Below are 21,010 nucleotides of genomic sequence, written 5' to 3'. Positions count from 1 at the left end.
GGCTTCCCATTTAGAATTAAATATTGGTACCATCATCAGTTGATCCCACTGTACAGAATTTAAAAACTGTCTAAGACCCCTCTAGTCGAAAACAATAGTCCTTCCCTTTATCCTTGATGGTAGTTACATCTTTAAAGTAAATCCCACATCAGTACACTGTGATTACTGTCACCCAGTCGTTCCTTTATCTGCAAATTCCTAATGCATGAATAATCACTGCTGATAATCAGATAAAGAGTATTACTCCCTCTGCTTGCCTCTCGAACATCTTGCTATAGGAACCAGTCACCAATAAATCCACAAAGGTCTTGCTAGTGTGCGAGTGACCCACAAGTTCAAGTCAATATCTGGAAAGTTAAAATTACCCATTGTAAGACATTCTGATTTACTGACCCACTCTATTTCTCTGCACAATTGCTCATTATACTCATCAGATTCATTAGGCCTATAACACACACCTACTCTCAATTTTCTTTCCCAGTGCTTATGTCACACCAAACAGACTCAACATTGCATTGTCCACCAATATTAACTGGATGCATTTCCTTAGATTTTATGTGTTTCTTAACTAACAGCATAACCCTTCCTCCCTTCCTGTCCTGTCTATCCTTCCTGTACACATTGTAGTCCCCAAATTCCAATTATGCACTGCTTATGTCTGTGTGACACCATGTCTCTGATATCCCAACAATATCTGCCTTTGATGTCTTGACTAGCATTTCAAGCTCATCAAAGTTATTAACTATACTCCTAGCATTGGTGTACATGCAAGTATACATGCACCTGTTTCTACTCTTAGTTACCCTAACAGTCATTCAATAAATAAATACACAATCCATGTATTTATTTGTTCCACTATGACTCCCAGCAGTCAAGGAAATCTCCATTGCCTTGCTTTCCAGGCTGCTGCTCATTCTAATGGAAGCAATGCAAGAATCACTTTTGCCTCTGCCTAAGGCCACTGTTAACCTTTTAGTCTGTGTATCCCCCAAGCTAGCAGTTTTCCGACCCATCCTAACACTGCCTCAATAGCATCAGCAAATATTCTTGCACCCTTTTTATTTAAGTGTACCCCATCCTTGTAGAAGCAGTCTTTCCTGTCAACAAGCACAGACCAGGCTGAAAAAATTCTACCCCTTGAGCCTTGCACAATCTCTCCACGACCGAATTGATCGACAAGGCTGTCATCATATATTCCCTCCTATCGTGTCTGGGCAGCATTGCAGACACTTTCACATTCAACAATTTATCAGCAACCTGAACAGGTTCATCAACAGTTGAATCATTGCTATCACAAGTGGGCCAATGTGATTCATCCTATTCCTTCTAGTGTTTACATAAGTAAAGAAGTCTTTGCTGTTTTTCTTCATCTATGGCAAGGAATGCTAAGAAGTAGAAGCAAAGTCCTCTTTACTTAAGCAAACACTAGAAGAGAGAGTAAGAGAGGATAAATCATAATGGTCCACTAAATATGAATGGATGAACTATTGAAAACCTGCTCTCGTGACTGACAAACAGAATAGATATTTTTCACCTATATTCAGACATTACGTAAGTTTTAGGGATGCAGATGCCAGATGTGTATCAAATTCTAACAGGGAGCTAAATAATTACAATAACTAAGAGAAAAGTGTACATGTAAGTTGAAGGTAAACATAAAAAAAAAAAAATAATTAAGGTGGTGGGATCTATTCAACTAATTAATGAGGAAGATAGTAAAGATGATAAGCAAACCTTTAGCCAAAATTATGAAAGAATCTTTGAAATCAGGGAACATCCCTATGGACAGGAGGTGTGTGAATATATCTCCAATTCTCAAAGGGAGATCAAAAGGTGAAGTCAGTAATCACAGACCTATAAGCCTTACTTTTGTTCTAGGGAAAATACTGGAGTCACTGGTAAAAGAAGTAATGTTGTATCAACTATATATTGATGAAATTGTCAAAAGTGATCTTGTCTGACCAATCTGATCAGATCCTGTAATAAATATTTTGATATCACTTACTTAAATTACACAAATGCTTTTAACAGTCTTCCACATAAAAAGACAACGTACAAAGAGTACAAGCATTGTGGCATTAGAAGTAAGTTACTGCTGTGGATAAAGGGATAGCTGAATGGGAGAGTGGTTATTAATGGACACTACTCTTTCTGGACTAATGTTCATTAGTACAGTTCTCTGTACTAATGAACATTAGTCCAGAAAGAGTAGTACTTGTACTAATGTTCATTTGATGTCTGCAAACTTGGACATTAAGCCATCTTGGACATTATTTATCATCTGCAAACTTAATGTCTAAGTTTGCAGATGGCACAATAGTTGGCAGGGTGGTTAATGACAATAATTGGGGTATGTTATTGCAACAAGCTCTAGAAAAATTAGGCAGATGGGCTGAGAAGTGGCAATAGAAGTTTAACATTGACAAATGCAAAGTAGTAACTATGGGTAGCATTAATCATGCAGTTGTTATGTTATTCTGGGATTACCATCCATATTCTGGAATTAATACCCATTTTCAGTAGTAGTGATAATTTCACAGTCTGACAGGATGTTCTTTGAACAATGCAAACAGGCTGCTAGGAAAGCTCATAGAATTTTTCAATGATATACAAAAATTTTGCTAGCAGGATAAGAGTTGATTATTCCACTGTACAAGGCAATGGTTAGGCTACATCTTGAGTCCTGCATACAGGTCTGGATGTCACATTTAGGAAGGATGTGGTTCAGTCAAAACGGGGCAGAGAAAAACTACAAGATTAGTGAGGGGAACAAAAGAGCCCTCATCACTAAGGGCTCCAGTTCTGAAAACTGCTGCAGAATTGGGTGACTATGCACCTGGTAGGAGATCTTAGGTGCCTCCGTAGCCAGGTGGGAAGGAGCAGCAGTGCATAGCACACGCTTCTTGATTAGACCGGGGTTCGAGCCCATCACCACCAAATACGGAGGATGCGGAAAGGTCAGGGAATGACCACCGCGTATCCCAGAGCAATATGGCCTTAATTGCTAATGCTCCTAAAAACCAAATAACAATAACAGATCTTACTGAAGTGTTTAAGGATTTGAATGGAGTACGTAATCTAAATGCTAATGATATCCTTCCTTTTTCTCAGAATACATATGTAAGAGGAGGGAATAAATTCAAACTGAGGGAGAATGGCTGCAGGACAGATGCATCAAATTTAGCTTCAGGCATCAAATAGTTGAACGTCAGAAAAACTTTCCATCTGGTGTTGTGGAAGTGAGTAGTTTGAAAATTAAAAAAATTAAAAATTAAAAAAATTAAAAATTAAAAAATAAATTTTAAAATTTTAAAAAAATTAAAAATTAAAAATGCAAATTTAAAAAAAAAATTGGTAAAACTGTAGAACAGGATGGCACTCCAGATTGCTTGAATCCGTCCCGAATTAGTAGCATATCATAACTTTTCACTGTAGTGCTAATCATTATCAATCATTAATTGAATTGGTGGCATAACTAATGTAACCATTTTTTTTTTTTTTTTTCCACTGACTGGCACCAGGTTCTTAAATTTAGCCAAAAAATTTATAAATCCAAGTTTTATAATAAAAATTAATTTTATTTTTGTTTGTTTTTATATAATTATTTTAATTTTTTACATATTTCCTTTTAAAAATTCATGTATGTTCAAAAAAAAGAGCTATTAAAAGCATTTTAAAAAAATAATAAGTGCATTATTAAATATACCCAAGAGAAATAACTTTCCATTTGTGAATATATGAGTATAGTAGAGTGTAGTGTGGGGCAAAAATTTAAGCATCTTTTACAGGTGTGCTGCAAAATTTTAGCTTCTTTTCGCAGCAACAAAAAGGTTGAGAAACACTGGTATAAACAAATTATACTATAGCATAGTCCATTCGCCTGGATTATGAGTTTAGGATATCACTATATCATGGGAAAGAGCCTAACTGTAACTACACTATGCCAGCTACAAAATTGCTAATAGAAGCTTGGACCATATCGAGCAACTCAGGCCCAAAATTAAACAGAAAGGGGTGGATTCCACCCCTGAAGTCATCTTATTCAAATATGCAGTATGTCAGCCCATTAGATTTTCTCCTCTCCTATTCTTCCTACTCCACAAACCATAACAGAAATTATCCTGCAAAAAGCATACGCACAAAAACTTCCTTGAAGGAAGTTGTTGCGTATGCTGTCACCAATCCACAGACATGCTTTAAGAAACATGATAACATCTTTGGGTGAAAATGATCCCTCTAACACAGCTCCCATCCAGAAACTTTTTTTTTTATTTATCCACCTACACAAAGGGCTTTTTAGCATTAGCATTAGTAGAGGCATTTGATGCAAGAAAGCAAGCTTATGCAGCATCAGCCAAAAAAAAAAAAAAAAAAAAAAAACCCACTTCCACTTCACCCCTCTGTTCGTTCAAAATACCTGTCCAGCTGAGCCTTAAACTTATTTAGGCTATCAACCTCCACCACAAGGGATGGCAGTCTGTTCCACCAACCAACCACCCGCTGGCTAAAGGCAAATTTCCGCACGTCTTTCCTACATCTGTCTTTCCTCAATTTGAATTTATGCCCTCTCAGGTGATTTTTCTGAGCTAGAGGAAGAATCCCATCAGCATTGAGCATGCTTAAACCATTCAAGGCTTTATACACCTCTATCAGATCACCTCGCTGGTGCCTAGTCTCCAGACACTGTAATTTGCAAAACTTTGTGACCATTAATAACAAGACACCTTTCTGCGTACTGAATGCCTTGGTCACAACAACTACAAGTTTAAAAATTATCAATATAATAAAACAACAGTTATACAGTCAACTCTGTAAAATCTAGCACATTTTACAAAAAAAAAAAAAAAAATCAACAATTGAAACCCAGAAAGCAATCCGGAGCTCATATCAATGATCGCATTTGCCTTTAAGAATCTGGGCAAAAAAAGGATGACATTTCTCTCTTTACAAAATGCTTCCAGAACTATCTTGTACTTTAAACTGTTTTTGTGGCTAGCAAATAACACAATGTTCTTAATTCTCACAGCAGAACAAGCTTGCCTTTGTAACAAGTCTGGTATTGCACTACTTTCAAACAGCTGGCCTCACTAAAAGATTTAATTGGTCATTTGTTTAAAACATGAGTCTGCTATGAGAGCGTCTCAGGAGTAACCATCTTATTAGATAGGAGGTATCTCTAGCAGCAACAGAAAAAACAGTTGTGAAGTTGTTTGATGTGAGTTACCATGCAATATACAAAATCAATTTTAAAAGCTATAGTGTAACTAAAGTAGTAGTAGCATGTGATGCAAGAAAGCAAGTGTATGAGCTTATGCAGCATCAGCAAAAAAAAAAAAAAAATTACAAAACAGTTCTCTCTAAATGTTTGTCCACTTCCTCCTTAAATTTATTTAACCTATCATCTTCCACAACGACAGATGGAAGTTTGTTCCAGCAATTAACCACCCACTGGCTAAAGGCAAATTTCCGCACATCTATTCTACATCTGTCTTTCCTTAATTTGAATTTATGCCCCCTTAGGTTCATAATCTGAACAAGTGGAAGAATCCCATCAGAATTCAGCGTGCTCAACCCATTCAAGACCTTATACACCTCGATCAGATCACCTCGCAGGTGCCTAGCCTCCAGCCACTGCAATTTGCAGAACTTAAGCCTCTCTTGGTAAGAGTCTCCCTTCATTCCCCTCACCAATCTTGTTGCCCTTCTCTGTACATGCTCAAGCAAATCTACATCCTTCCTAAAATAAGGTCTCCAGACCTGTACACAGTACTCAAGGTGTGGCCTGACATTGCCTTATACGGGCAATGGTCAGTCCATGCCTTGAGTACTATAGAATTCTGAGATATCTATAGTAACTCAGAATTCTGCTGATGAAGGTAATGCAATACCAGGACAACTTGTTACAAAGGCAAGTTTGTTCTGCTGTGAGAATTAAGACCATTGCTTTATCACTGTTTAAATCCTGTTTCCTACAAAAACTGATGAAAGGACAAGACATTCATTATAAGTGTTTAGAGATGTAAATTAATTCATTTTTGTTTTAATATTTATTGAAATGTGCTCCTCTATTTAAATTGGTCAAAAAACTAAGTATATCTCTCTAAAATCCAGCATTCTAAATTCTCAAAGATGAGGAATTTTAAAGAATTTACTGTATACAAGGTGTCTCAAAAATATTGGTACAAACATTTGGGGGAAGTAGGTAACATCTAAAGGAATGTGAATCGCATAGGAACCCATAACCGGAAACGTCACCGTAAGCCGGTACATGGCGCTGTTCATTAGTTCGCAAGAGGGAAAATTTCTGGTTTACTCATTCAAGCAGTAGTCGCAAGACGAAGAGCATACATCGATATACGAACTGTGAGCTGGCAGACACGCACCTAGTGTCTGCCAGCTCACAGACACTAGGTGCGTGTCTGCCAGCTCACAGTTCGTATACACGCACCTAGTGTATGGATTAGCAGAGGGAAACGGACGAGCAGCTCAATGAATTTATGGAGAATGCTTCCCAGACAGACATGTACCGGACCACTGTTTGTTTACGCGTGTGCATCAAAATTTGTGCGATTATGGGTCATTTAGAGGTAACAGTAGTGCGGGCAGACCACTTTCGACGCGAACTCATGCCATGGAAGAAAGTGTGTTGAATGCCGTCCAGAATAATCATACTACCAGCACACATGCTGTTGCCTCTCCTTAGGAGTGTCTCATTGCAGTGTAAAGCGTGGCTGGCAGGACGATTCCTTACACCCCTTTCCCAAAGGGTTCAGTTACTGCTCCCCCAAGATCATCCTGCATGTGTGGCTTTTGCGCAGTGGTTTCTCCAAGAAAGTGTTCAAGACTTGAATTTTCCAGCCTATGTTTTGGTCATGGATGAGGCTTATTCAATCAGCATAATGCTCATGTGTGGGCTCACGATAACCCACACGGTGTGCGCCCCCATGCAGCACAACATCGCTTTGCAATAAATTTGTGGGCAGGTATGGTCGGTGACTGCTTAGTCGGCCCATACCTGTTACCATCCCGCATGAACTCCACTAAATATCGGATCTTTCTTGAACAAGTTCTACCAGGGTTACTTGACGATGTTCCAGCATATGTGAGATGCAACATTTGGTTTCAACATGACGGGGCGCCTGCCCATTATGGAAGGTGTGTTCGTTACCATTTGTACAGGCGTTTTGGGAGTCGATGGATTATCCATAGTGGACCCGTTGCCTGGCCCCCCACGCTCACCTGATTTATCAAGCCTTGATTTCTTTCTGTGGGGGCCCTCAAATCTATCATGTATGAATCGCCTGTGGAGACGGAAATGGATTTCGGGGTGAGACTCGTCTGTGCTGCTGCTACTGTCAAAGAAACTCCAGATGTGTTCAACCGTGTCCAGCAATCCATGCTGCGTCGGTGTCACTCATGAACTGCGTCTCATGGTGGAACCTTCGAGCATCTGTTGTAACATCATGAAATGCATCCATCTCATACTCCACTGTTAATATTATGTCAAATAAATGTTTGCCACTAATTACTGTTTTGTGTCATTTCTGCTACTACTTTCCCATGACGTTTCCGGTTATGGGTTCCTATGCGATTCACATTCCTTTAGATGTTACCTACCTCCCCTAAACTTTTGTACCAATATTTTTGAGACACCCTGTATATCTTTCAATATATGACATTTGAGAGGAAGGTGAAGTGCAGGATCTTCAATGATGAAATAAAGGTACATTTTATTGCACTAATAAGGTTTGTTTAAATATGGAAGTATACTATGAGTGATAAGGAGAATCATACATTATGACTCCCTCTGTATGTGTCTTCATCAGGGGAATTCTATTTCAATGATCAATGTTATTATTGACAGGATTTCTTGTAGAAGGCTACAAGGAATCCACTTGCATATTGTAGCCAATGTGAGAGAGAGAGAGAGAGAGAGAGAGAGAGAGAGAGAGAGAGAGAGAGAGAGAGAGAGAGAGAAGTTGCTGCACATGAAGCATACTCAAAGGCTTGATTTTAGATAAAATTCTGTCACGGTTTTGTTTTCAAATTCTCCAGTAAACATTTTCAAAGTGATAGGGGCAAAGGAATTTTGCATGTTAAGCCCTTGCTACATTTATAGAATTTAACCTAACATCTGAAGTTTACTGATGTACCACCATCTCAAATAAATGGTGTAGGGAAGGCTGATTTTTCTGATGAGGTGTGCCATCGCCTCTTTTAATGATGTGTTTTGTTCCAATGGTTTGTGTACAGAAATATCATATCTATGTTACTACAACATCTGTATTGTTCACTGCATTATTCCTCAGCCTGTGTGGTCGATCTTTTGTGTTTCTTGAGAAGTGTTGACTTCTTTCAACTTGATCTGCTACTTTGTTAACCAACCCATATGGCGAGTTCTTGCTTTGGATACTAATACTATTCACTATAAATCATAATGGTACATCTTTATGCTATTATACTCCTGGATATTGAAGGAGCTGCCCAGTTGTTTGAGTTAAGAATTTTATGGGTAGTGCCATGAGCCTTGGCCACCTGAAGAAGTTCTTTCAGAGGGATTTTTTTTTCGTAGCTTACTTGAGGTGTATGCCAATAATAAGGTGTAGTTTCTTAGTCCAGTAAGTGTTCTGTAATCTTGCATTATTTGTATCTTGCAGTGGATAAGTTAATCCATAAGATTAGCTTATCCACTGTAAAAAGAGTGACTCACAAGAGTATGCTGAAATTTAAGAACTTTTAAATAGCAACTAATAAACATCTCATAGGTGTCACTATGCTCATGGTCACTGTACTGCTGATCTGATTTGCAACAATGATTAGTCAAATTTCCGCCAATTAAGATCTGCATACTGTGCATGCTACAAGACTGTGTTTACAAGACATTAGCTCTTAGTTCTTCAGCTGGTAGGCGATGAACTGCGATTTCTAAATGTTAAAACACATGCCGCACATACATTTTAGGCTTGAATATGGACTTTAAATCCCCTCCGCTTTTAACATCTACTTCCTATACTTTTTAAGTTACGGGGTTGTAGTGTATTTTACATACTACAACCCTATGTATATTTTAGTGCACTTGCATCATTTACACACAGCCAATTATAGATTAGCAAATTTGCAATAACGGCATCATTTAAGTTACATCTCATATTGTGAATACCTTCACAACGAGCTGCCATGCCATTGCACTACTTCGAATAAGTAACACTTCACCCAAAGGAAAAGACTGTTGTTACTTATTCTCAGTGGATACCACCACCAAAGAAGGGCCAAATAGCTCTGAAACGGTGCCATCTGGGTGGTGGTGGTATCCACTGAGAATAAGTAACAACAGTCTTCTTCTTCGGTGAAGCATTACTTATTCGAAGTAGCGCAATGTCATGGCAACTCGTCGTGAAGGTATTCACAATATGAGATGTAACTTAAACGATGCCGCTATTGCAAATTTGCTAATCTATAATTGGCTGTGTATAAATGATGCAAGTGCACTAAAATATACATAGTCTAACTCTTTTGCAGATTGAGGCATAAGCCCTTAATGCATTAGAGCATTAAGGGCTTATGCCTCAGGGTTGTTTTTTTTTTTTTTTTTTTTTTTGATTTGGTAGTTGTTGGCGCATCGGCTTCTGTGGCCATATTGCACCTCCAAAGGTTTTTGCAGTACAGTGATCCAAGCCCGTGGCGGGAATCGAACCCGCGACCTTTGGGTTGCCGGGCAGGTACTTTACCCACTCGGCTAGCCCGGTCGGCCTCAGGGTTGTAGTGCTTAATGCACTACAACCCTGTAACTTAACAAGTATAGGAATATATATATATATATATATATATATATCTTGAGATGTATTCCAGGGTTGCAGTATGTTTTACATACTACAACCCTGGAATCAGTATGTTTTATATACTACAACCCTGGAATTACAGTATGTTTTACATACTACAACCCTGGAATATGTCTGTACATTATAGAAGAATATTGAATTTTATTAATGAAATAAAGTTTTCCTTTCCTTTACTTCTGTTTTTTTTTTTTTTTTAATGTTATTTTAATATATTTATTATTTTTGTATTTCAGCATTTTTCCACCTGGAATATATTTTATGCATTATATATTTAAATTTACCTATTTTGAGATTATTGTATCAATAATACATTGGCATATAATTAGTTACTATATTTTCCGGCTTATAAGACGCGGTTTTTTTCGCGAAGAAATACTCGGAAAATCACCCTGCATCTTATATGGTCAATGTCAGATTAGGCCTAAAGACTACCGGCAATGCATTTTCAATGACACAGTGCCAGTAAACTGAGTTCTGAAAACTTCCCTTTGAAATTCACACCAGTTTTACTTAAGATTTATCTGTTGAAATATATTTTTAATAATTATCAGTGGTTACAATCTATGGCAACAATACATACCAGTAATCTTTTTTTCGTGAAAAATTTGTTGAAATCTGCGTGATATGAATCTCACAATCAGACGTAAGTAAAAACTTGTTTCATTTTCCCATGTGTTTGCTTCCTCTATAATATGATCTCGCACTTTTATGGTATTCCTCTATGATCTCGCGCTTTTATGGTATGGCGGGCTAATTAGACTGGATCGGGATTTTTCAATTCCAACCGTCTTTTACAAACAGAAAGTGATGCCTGCATTCGTCTTAGGGTGAGTAAGAATTTCTGTTACGTTACTTCTGTCAGCTTTTTTCAGGAACAAACATTTCATTATTGGTTGAACATTGACCCAAGCGTATACCATTATTTTGAGAAAAATATATTACCGTATTTAATTTTATTATTATTATTTTCTCCAAAATATTATTTTTATTATTTTGGAGAAATATTTATTTTTTTATGCCTTTTTTTTTTTTTTCCAAAATATGTCGCCAAAACTAGGGTGCGTCTTGTATGCCCGTGCGTCTTATAAGCCGGAAAAATACGGTACGAATTGCTAATCTTAAAACAAACAAGAACTTACCTCCCAGAATCCTTTCCCTTTTCCTTTACTGCGTTTAGTTAGTCCTGATGCAATAATGGAACTTTCCTGCTGTGTCTTCAATGCAAAAGATAAGTTTAACCATCTTTTGTCAACTTGGTCTAATAACACCCTTGATTGTGAGAGAGGGAAAGTTAATGGCAACATATCTACATATGAACAACCATATTCAACTGGAAAGATACCATGATGTCTCACTGCAACGTCATCTTTGGCTAAAGAGCGGAGGATATTGTTATGATTGAAATAAAGTCCCTGAAGGCAACCAATAAACTTTTTTCTTGTTTTAATACCTAAGATATAAGCAAATTATTAGAAATGTAATAATTTTTAATTTCAACTAGTTTAATTTGTATTCTTGAGTTTTTTATATAAAACTGAGCTTATTCATGATCCTATAATGTTGTTTATATAACTATATTAAGTACACCTACTGTAATGCAAAGTAAAAAAAAAAAGCAATATGTGGTTATAATAATACGTTAAATACTGAGGGATATACAAAAATCATCATAAAGCAATACAATACAATACATAAAAATCAGTTATTAAAAAGAGATATTCCCAAAAATCATATTTTGTGACATGCTAGTTTTAAATTCAGGGTACACATAACACCTAGGACTGCCTAGTGGCAACAGGCTACAATGGTAAAATTAATCATCTTTTATCAGCCTTGTCTAATATCAGGCTAATAAAAGATGGTTAAAAGATGATTGAAACTGCATACCACCTGAAAAACTTATATCCTCAGTTGTATGCAGTTTCAAGACGGAAAAAAATATTGGATAACAAACCCCCCAGAGCAAATTCCGGAATTCTTCAAATGGTTTCCAAAATCTTTAACCATATTGGAACTGGTAACCAACTGAACTACAACAACAAGACAAACCATTAAAAGGGATGAATGGGATAATATAGGAAGTGATGACCTTTTTTTTTTTTTTGTCACGTCCATTCTGATATTTCATTGCAAATGTGATCCACATGGTTCACAATCTAGCCTACTTTTAATTTTTTTTTTTTTTTTTTTGTCCATTCCTATAAAATACTTGACAAAAAAAAAGTGCAAACATGATTGTTATCAATTACTATATTTTACTAGACCAGATAACAGCAATCATATGAGTAGTTACTTTAAAATATCATATATTCTGGCATATAACTTTGTTTGGAGTATAGGTCAACCCTTAGTTTTTATATTGAAAAATTATCTATAGTCATATATATGCCATAAGAGTTAATCCACTTCTTTACAACCATCTTCTGATGTGAAAGAACTGCACATTAAGAGTCAATGTCTACTTTTTAATTAAATTATTTCTGCTCTTTCTTTTTAGCATTAGCAAAGGCACATGATGCAAGAAAGCAAGCTTATATAGCATCAGCCAAAAACAAAAACCCCTTATTTCACCCATCCACTAGCTCCAAATGTTTGTCAAGTTCTGCCTTGAATCTATTTAAGCTATCAGCTTCTACAACAACAGATGGAAATTTATTCCAGCAATCGACCACCCCCTGGCTAAAGGCAAACTTCCGCACATCAATCCTACAACCGTCTTTCCTCAATTTGAATTTATGCCCTCTCAGGCGATTATTCCGAGCAAGAGAAAGAATCCCATCAACATTGAGCATGCTCAAACCATTCAACTTTGAATGGTTTGAGCATTCTTTGAATTCAACCATGCTTTATACACCTCAATCAGATCACCTTGCAAAAAGTTTACCTTTTAAAAGTTTACACTGTGAAATTTTATTACATTACACAGTAAACTGTAAAGAAAGCAATAAGCATATACAGTATCTCCTTATGTAGGAGGTTACAAAACCAAATCATAGGTTTGGTTTTGATGAGTGACGCTGCTCATTGAAGCAGTGTATACATTGGAAGCTTTGATTATATAACTGAGCCATTGCCTATCTGGTACTGTACTACTAATTGATTTGTTTGTAAACAACACCTCAATATGGAAGCAAATTTTATGCAACATTTCTTTGTCAGAAATTATTCCCAAAATATTTGTTAGAACCAATAACAGATGTTGAAAGCCTCATGCTCCATGAAAATATAAGGCCTAATATCATACAGTCTGCACAGCTTGTTTTCATCAATTACAAGTGGGAAGCACTGGATTATCCGCACTTTATAGTCCTGATATGATTATGATCCTTATGCTTATGATCTATTCCTCAACCTCAAGGAACCAAAGTTCCTTGAATTTGGGAATAGATCATAAGTGGAACAAAGATTTATTTTTTTAGATGCATCTTTTAATGTAAATTATGTTATAAAGTAAACTGATGCTGAAATAAATTAGGAACTACTGGATTCATTTTCAATTAAATGCTTTTGCGCATTATCACACACACACACACACACACACACACACACACACACACACACACACACACACACACACACACACACACACACACACACTAATGAAATGAGTGAAAACGCTATTTAAATATCCTGCATGAGTTCTTGAGTTATCTAAATGAGAGAGAAATTCAATATGAATGGCTTCAACAAGAGGGTACCATCAGCGCGCGAGCGCGCGCACATGCGCACACACACACATTCCAACTACATAGAAGTTGGTTCTTTCTTGTTGATCACATAACTGCTGGCCATAAAATTCTCTTATTACTCACCATCTTTGATATCCTTCTTCAAAACTTTTGTTGTATAAGCTTTCTGTAATAAACATCATGGACTGAAATAATTGAAATAAATTAACTACAATTAAAAACAAAACTTCACTGTTTCATGCTTTTTTTTTTTTTTTTTTGTCCTTGTTTATACTCCAGCACAACCACCAGGCTAGAGGAATTTACAATAAATCATCAATACAAACATTAATCGTATTTAGCAGTCACAGGCTTGAACCCAGGCCCACTCGAAGGTATAAAAAGGTAAACTGCAGCCATCAATCAACCCACTGCAGGATGGAAGCCTCCTCAACAATTCATGCTGAGGGAAATGGACCATAATCTGCCACACTGGTCCAGTGTGGGTTGGCAGATCGACCGTATTTAGCAGTCAGGGGCTTGAACTCCAGTCTACTCAAAGAGCGTGTGCTACTGCACTCCCGATCCTGACCACTCGGCTATGGAGGCGTGATATCTCATTCTTGCTCCTGACCACTCGGCTAAGTCAGGCTGAGTGGTCAGGAGTGAGAAAAGTATTGTACTTTGCATTTGTTTGTGTTTACACATGAAAAAGTGATCCTTAGCAGGAGTACTAAGAAATAATATAGTTAGGGAAGGACATTATGCGGTTCTGCTCTTCCAGATATCTCGACTATTTTCTTTTACAGAATACAGAATTTGTAACGAAGAAAACTCCAACAAGAACTACAAACAATAAGCAGGCTTGCCTTGAAGAACAGATTTCCTCAACATGTTATTAACAGAGCAAGTAGAGGACATTTCCAAGACCTTCACACAACACCAACCCAGCAGGGACAGAAGAACCACCATATGCTTACCAACAATCAGTACAAAGAAAATATGAAATCATCACCTTTTTCAAGAGTTCAGCCTCAATTAAACAGAACCTAAAACAACAGTCCAATAACCCCAACATCCATAGCAGTCCTATTTAAAAAATAGGACTGTACGTGTGGAGGTACATACATGGGAGAATTGTACAGAAGACTCAATTGCAGAATCAAAGAACATAAAAAAAAGACGCACAATACGGAAGAATCCAAAATCCAACACAGCCCTACATGCATTCCAATATGGTGATATATGGGACTTTAACAATACTAGAATCCTCTCTACAGACAACCAGTACAACAGAAGAAATAAAGAGGCCTTCTTAATAAAAATGTTCGGAGCTTCATCATTTAACAGAAAACAAAGAATCGAATTCAACCCTCAATATTTCCACCTATTCAACAAGAAAATAGAAGAAATGGGAAAAGAAAACAGGCCAGTTATCCAGAAGAGCCGCCCACATAAAACCACCTCCAGACTCCCAGAACCAGCTTGCACAATAATCACAGATGATCGGAGTATGAGAGCAAAGATTACCCCAAGGCTTCCACTCCAACAAGAACTACTGGATCCAGGATAGTAAAACTTGGCATCTTTCTACTGGTTAATAGATTTAATCCCTCACCCATAAATTAAGTGTTGGTAGCAGCACCTCATGCCAGTATGCATGTCGGATTCTGATAGCATCAACAAGCAGGAGTCTTTTGTCAGCAGGTAAGAATTTAATTTTTATGCATTTATCCATATGTATTTATTTATTTTTTTTTTAAATTTCTGTTTTCTATTGTGACCAAAAATGGAAATTTAACCTAAGATACTTTAGATTTAAAATTAACAATTATTGTAATATAATTAAAATTGTAACCCTTTCCATTTTTCTACCCCTAACACAGCATGGTCTGATGATGGGCATCAGTAAGATGCCTGAAGCATCACCTTAAATGTATAGTGGTTTAGGCTATATATAAGTTTAATAAACTATATTATTAATTTCACATGGTATAAAAGTGGTTATTAAATATAATAATTAATTTTCATATTAAGAAATGCCTTTCCCAGATTTAATATCTAAAATTACATTACAGATGACTTATGAAATAAAACATGGATGATTAAATATCATATTGTAAACATAAAAAAATTAGCTGCCTGAAATGCAATATGCATTTGCATATCTAGAACAAACTTTCAAAAATAACTATTCTGGAGATGGAACAAATTTCCAAATTCAATTTCATCAATAGTTGTATTGCCTTATTCTTCCACTGAATAATATAATACTATATTTACTGTATTTTTTTATTATTTTTTTTTTTCCATTATTGAACTACCTCCTGTATTATGTATAAGTACCAGAGCCAGAAAGCAATACTATAATAAATACTTGGTAAATACAGCCTCAAATAATATATCAATAATAGCAACTAAAGCTATTATTGATTGATATATCAATCAATAATACCAACAAACTTTTAAGCACTTGCTATTTCATATTTTAGCAACTAAAGCTAAAATGTATGTTATTTCCTACTTGCCTACTTCCAGCTCTAGTTAGAACTGTAAGCAGGCAAATGGGAATTTATCACAGGGCACTGGTACTATAAAATTTGGCAATCTCATGATATTTTATGGCAAATTCATGATTAATAATTATACGGATACGCAAAGTGTTTTGTTTGTTTCTTTGTTTTTTTTTTTTTTCATTAGAATTCTGGATTTGATATATTAATATGATAAATGACAGATGGTTTCCCCTTCGATGTAAACATCCTTCCCCCTTTGCCACTGTTAATGAGTTTCTTGTTCTTTTTTTTTTTTTTTAAGTAAATAGGCCTGTGATCATAATTTATGAGAGCATTCTTAGATTCAAGAGGGGGAGGGACTCCTGCAAATTGAAGTTGTACAAACGTCTCTCCTATTCACAAAGGGGAGCATCAAAGGGTGAAGGAAGTAATTATAAAACTCTAAACATCTCTAAACATGACCTCTATTCCACAAGATGATTCTGCAGAATCATCCAGACAGGAACAGAGTTACACAATTATCACGGTACAAATATGTTAAGGGGAGATTGTGTCTCACCAATTTCCAATTTGATCTGTTATCTACTGTTATCTAGTAAGAATGTTATCTACTGTTATCTTCAAAGAATGCAAAAAATTATTTTGACATCAGACACTTAGATTGCTGTAAAGCTTTTGACACTGTTTCATATAAAATAATGCTGGACAAACTAGAACAATGTGGTATTAGGGACTTTAACATTTACTGCTAGGATTAAAGGATGGACAGAGGGTGGTTATAAATTGACACTGTCTTTTTGAAATAATGTTATTAGTGGAGTCACTCAGGGTTCAGTGATGGAGAACTTTATTGTTTTCAATATTCATTGACAATATTGATGAAAGTATATCAAGCTTATTGTCTAGGTTTACAGATGTCATTTACCACCCTGCAAAAGTTGGCAGGGTGGTAAATGACACAAATCAAAGAATACTACTGCAAAAAGACCTAGAAAAATTAGGCACGTGGACTGAGAAGCGGCAGTTGAAAAATAACAATATACCTCACGTGGACAGCAGTAATCCTAGAATAACATACCAATTAGATGGTACCACACTCAAGGTGGGAGAATGAAAGATGTAAAGTAAAAGTAAAGTGCAGCCATTATCAACCCACTGCAGGATGGAAGCCTCCTCAAAAATTCATGCTGAGGGAAATGGCCCTTAATCTGCCACGCTGGTCCAGTGCGGGTTGGCAGATCGACCGTATTCAGCAGTCAGGGGCTTGAACCCCGGTCTACTCAAAGAGCGTGTGCTACTGCACTCCCGCTCCTGCCCACTCGGCTACGGAGGCCTGATGAAAGATGTATGGATAATTTACAGTGCAGAGAGGCTGCTTGAATGACTCATCAGTATTGTCAATTATATACAGGAATTTTTCCAGAAGGGACAAAGAAGTGTTGTCCTGTTGTATGAGGAAATGGTCAGGCCACATCTTGAGTACTGCATACAGGTCTGGAAGTCTAATTTTAATGTGGTTCCATTGGAAGAGGTGCAGAAAAGAAAACACCCACACTAGCCAAGGACATAAAACTGTGTTTTAATTACAGTTTTATGTCGTTGGCTAGTGTGGGTGTTTTCTTTTTTCCTTGTTTCTGCAAATTGCAGTGCTTAGCAACTAGGCACTTGCTAGGACAGTTGATTGAAGGGTTTATGGCTTTAAAATCAACTAAGTATACTAAAAGCTGATGGCATCCTTACTCTTTCCCAGATAACATACATAAGGGAACATAAACTAAAAAAAAAGGATGGCGGCATGAAAATTACTTTCAGCCAGAGAGTAACTGATTGTTAGAGCAAATTATCAGCTGGTGTTAAGGAAGTGGGTACTTTGAATAAATTTAAAGAATTAGACAAATTATTAGAAGGGATGTACAGATGAGTTGGATAATGTTGCTATTATTGAAATGAAAAATTATAATTCCTCAGAGCGGTTTTTTAATTTCAGAATACACATACAAGTACGGTTAATATAAATGGCAGTTGGAATGGAGATGTGCACTGCCAAGATGATGCGTGGCTAATTGTTTGAGGTTGAAGTTTGTGGCTGTGACGTATGGTGGTGACGCGGCCAGCGTTTGTCTATGGACAGAATTATTGCTTCTGTGATGGGGTTAACTTGACAACCACTGTTCCTGTTCAAAGAGGTATCCGAGCATTTTATGTTTAACGATTCCAACCAGGTGCGCCGTAGGTAATGATGGGACCTGTCCACAACCACGACATCGTGGTGTGGGTCAATGTTGTGGTGGGTTGTCCAGACATGCTCGGCAATAGCTGAGTGTTCCACATCTGCCAAACAGATCGCCCTTTTATGTTCTGAGAGACATTTCTCGAGCCGACGTCCAGTCTCTCCAAAGTAGCAGCTAGTGCAGTCACGGCAAGAGATGCGATAGACCAAACCACTCTGCAGAAGGGTGGGGACAGGTGTTTTCACGTTGGAAATGAGAGAACGCAGTTTCTTTCCTGGGAGTTGGATGCACTTTATCCCATGTGATTTTTTAGGATTCTACCGATCTGTTGTGACAGATTGGGGGTAGTATGGGATAAATGCCCTCGTGGATGACTCACCACTGTTGGCGTTGCTGTTGGTCGTCACGTTGTCGCGTGCCTGTAGGTCACACCTGTCAAGGATGTCGATGGGATAGCCACACCTCGCAAGGTCCACTTTGACCCTGGTGATCTCTGTGCGTCTTTCACCTGTGGAGCTAGAGTGTGTCCAAGCGCGAGTTAGCAAGGTTTGGGCAGTGGTGAGGAGGTGACCCCGTGCGTGTGCTGACCGGAAGTTGGAAAATTGGCCAGAACACATAGGTTTACGATAAACTGTCGTCTTCAAGCATGTGTCTTCGTGCCGGACGAGGGTATCTAGGTATGGTATGGTATGATGTTGTTCGACTCCAGCTCGATATATGAAGGGCGATAGTGAGTTGAGGTGGGTTAGGATTCGCTGACCTGAGTCTCTAGGGATAACTACGAACACATCGTCTACATAGCGACACCAAAAGGCGATGTGATCTGGTGCGTGTGTAAACGCACGTCCCTCTAACTCCTCCATCACGATGTTTGCCGTGACCGAACTGACAGGGGAACCCATGGCTGTGCCATGTACCTGCTGGTAAATTGAGTCGCTAAACATGATTGCACCCCCTGTTAAGCACAGTCTAAGGGCGGTGGAAATGTCATCAGGTGTCAGTCTGGTTCTGTCGCTAAGGGTTTCATCATTGTCCAAGAGTTGTTTTGCACAAGAGATGGCAAGTTCCACTGGGATGGAGGTAAAGAGTGATATTACATCGAACGATGCCATGACTTGATCTTGTGAGATGGATATAGTGCAAATCCTTTCTATGAACTCAATACTGTTATAGATGGTGTAGGTGGTCTTGCCAACTAGAGGAGAAAGAAGCCTCAAGACAAACTTAGACAACTCGTAAGTCGGTCATCCACAGCAGGATACAATTGGTCTTAGTGGTGTGTCTTCCTTGTGTACCTTCGGCAGGCCGTAAAACTGTGGGATCTGACACCCGGAGGCACGCAGGTGATTACGGGTTGACTGTGTTATCTTCCCCTGTTTGAGCCAACTATTGATGAGGATATTCACCCCTGACTCCCATCGTTCCAATGCTCTGCTGGGGTTAACGGTTAAGGGTTTGTAGACGGAAGTGTCTTGTAAAAGCAGTAAGGCTTTCGCCACGTAATCAGTACAGTTCATTACAACTGTGCGACAGCCTTTGTCCGCCGGTAGAATGACGATGGACGAATCCCGTTTCACTGCCTTGAGGGTAGAAATCTGCATATGGCTGAGGTTTGAAGAGACGAGGCGAGCATGGTGTAGAACTGCTGCAGTCTTTAAGCGGATTGCGTTGGCCACATCTTCTGGGAGGCGTGATAAACATGTTTCCACGCCCAAGGCGATGTCAGTGATCAGTGGGTACTTTGGAAGAACGGCAAATGTCATGCCAAGAGTCAATAAGTCTATTTGTTCTGCAGATAACTGCTTGTTGCTCAGGTTCAATACGAAATCCGTGCAACCTGTGGAAGGGGCATTATGCTGGCGACGAAATTGACGGGATTCATTAATTAAAGTATTGAACTTATTTCTGTTGGGCACAATAATGATCTGATTCTCTGACGGCCTGGTAACAAAGTATTGATTACATTGGTGTAAATAGGATCGGGAATCAGAACCTTAAGGTCGACTAATAGGGCTGCTTTGCTCGCTGAAGCACGCTGTATGTCACGGTGGAGGCAGCCTCCATCACGGCAAACATCGTGATGGAGGAGTTAGAGGGACGGGCATTTACATACGCACCAGATCACATCGCCTTTTGGTGTTGCTATGTAGACGATGTGTTCGTAGTTATCCCTAGAGACTCAGGTCAGCGAATCCTAACCCACCTCAACTCACTATCGCCCTTCATAAAATTCACGATCGAGCTGGAGTCGAACAACACCATACCATACCATACCTAGATACCCTCGTCCGGTGTGAAGACACATGCTTGAAGACGACAGTTTATCGTAAACCTATGTGTGCTGGCCAATTTACCAACTTCCGGTCAGCATACGCACGGGGTCACCTCCTCACCACTGCCCGAACCTTGCTAACTCGCGCCTGGACACACTCTGGCTCCACAGGTGAAAGACGCACAGAGATCACCAGGGTCAAAGTGGACCTTGCGAGGTGTGGCTATCCCATCGACATCCTTGACAGGTGTGACCTACAGGCACGCGACAACGTGACGACCAACAGCAACGCCAACAGTGGTGAGTCATCAGCGAGGGCATTTATCCCATACTACCCCCAATCTGTCACAACAGATCGGTAGAATCCTAAAAAATCACATGGGATAAAGTGCATCCAACTCCCAGGAAAGAAACTGCGTTCTCTCATTTCCAACGTGAAAACACCTGTCCCCACCCTTCTGCAGAGTGGTTTGGTCTATCGCAT

At 38.4% G+C, this 21,010-nt stretch overlaps 1 protein-coding gene across 1 annotated transcript in view; it reads right to left on the bottom strand.

Annotated features, from left to right (window-relative positions):
- axo (axotactin) overlaps nt 1-21,010 on the bottom strand; it is a 564,741-nt gene that overhangs the window by 406,857 nt on the left and 136,874 nt on the right. The window contains exon 9 of the mRNA XM_090371184.1: nt 10,979-11,289. Coding sequence (XP_090227310.1) covers nt 10,979-11,289 — 311 coding nt within the window. The remainder of the gene's footprint in view (nt 1-10,978; nt 11,290-21,010) is intronic.

The sequence above is a fragment of the Mastigoproctus giganteus genome, chromosome 4, assembly GCF_048544385.1.
Source record: "Mastigoproctus giganteus isolate SK-2022 chromosome 4, ASM4854438v1, whole genome shotgun sequence".
In the NCBI taxonomy this organism is placed as follows: Eukaryota; Metazoa; Arthropoda; class Arachnida; order Uropygi; family Thelyphonidae; genus Mastigoproctus; species Mastigoproctus giganteus.
Note: the sequence above shows the minus strand (reverse complement) of the source record. Positions and strands in the feature narration are given on the sequence as shown.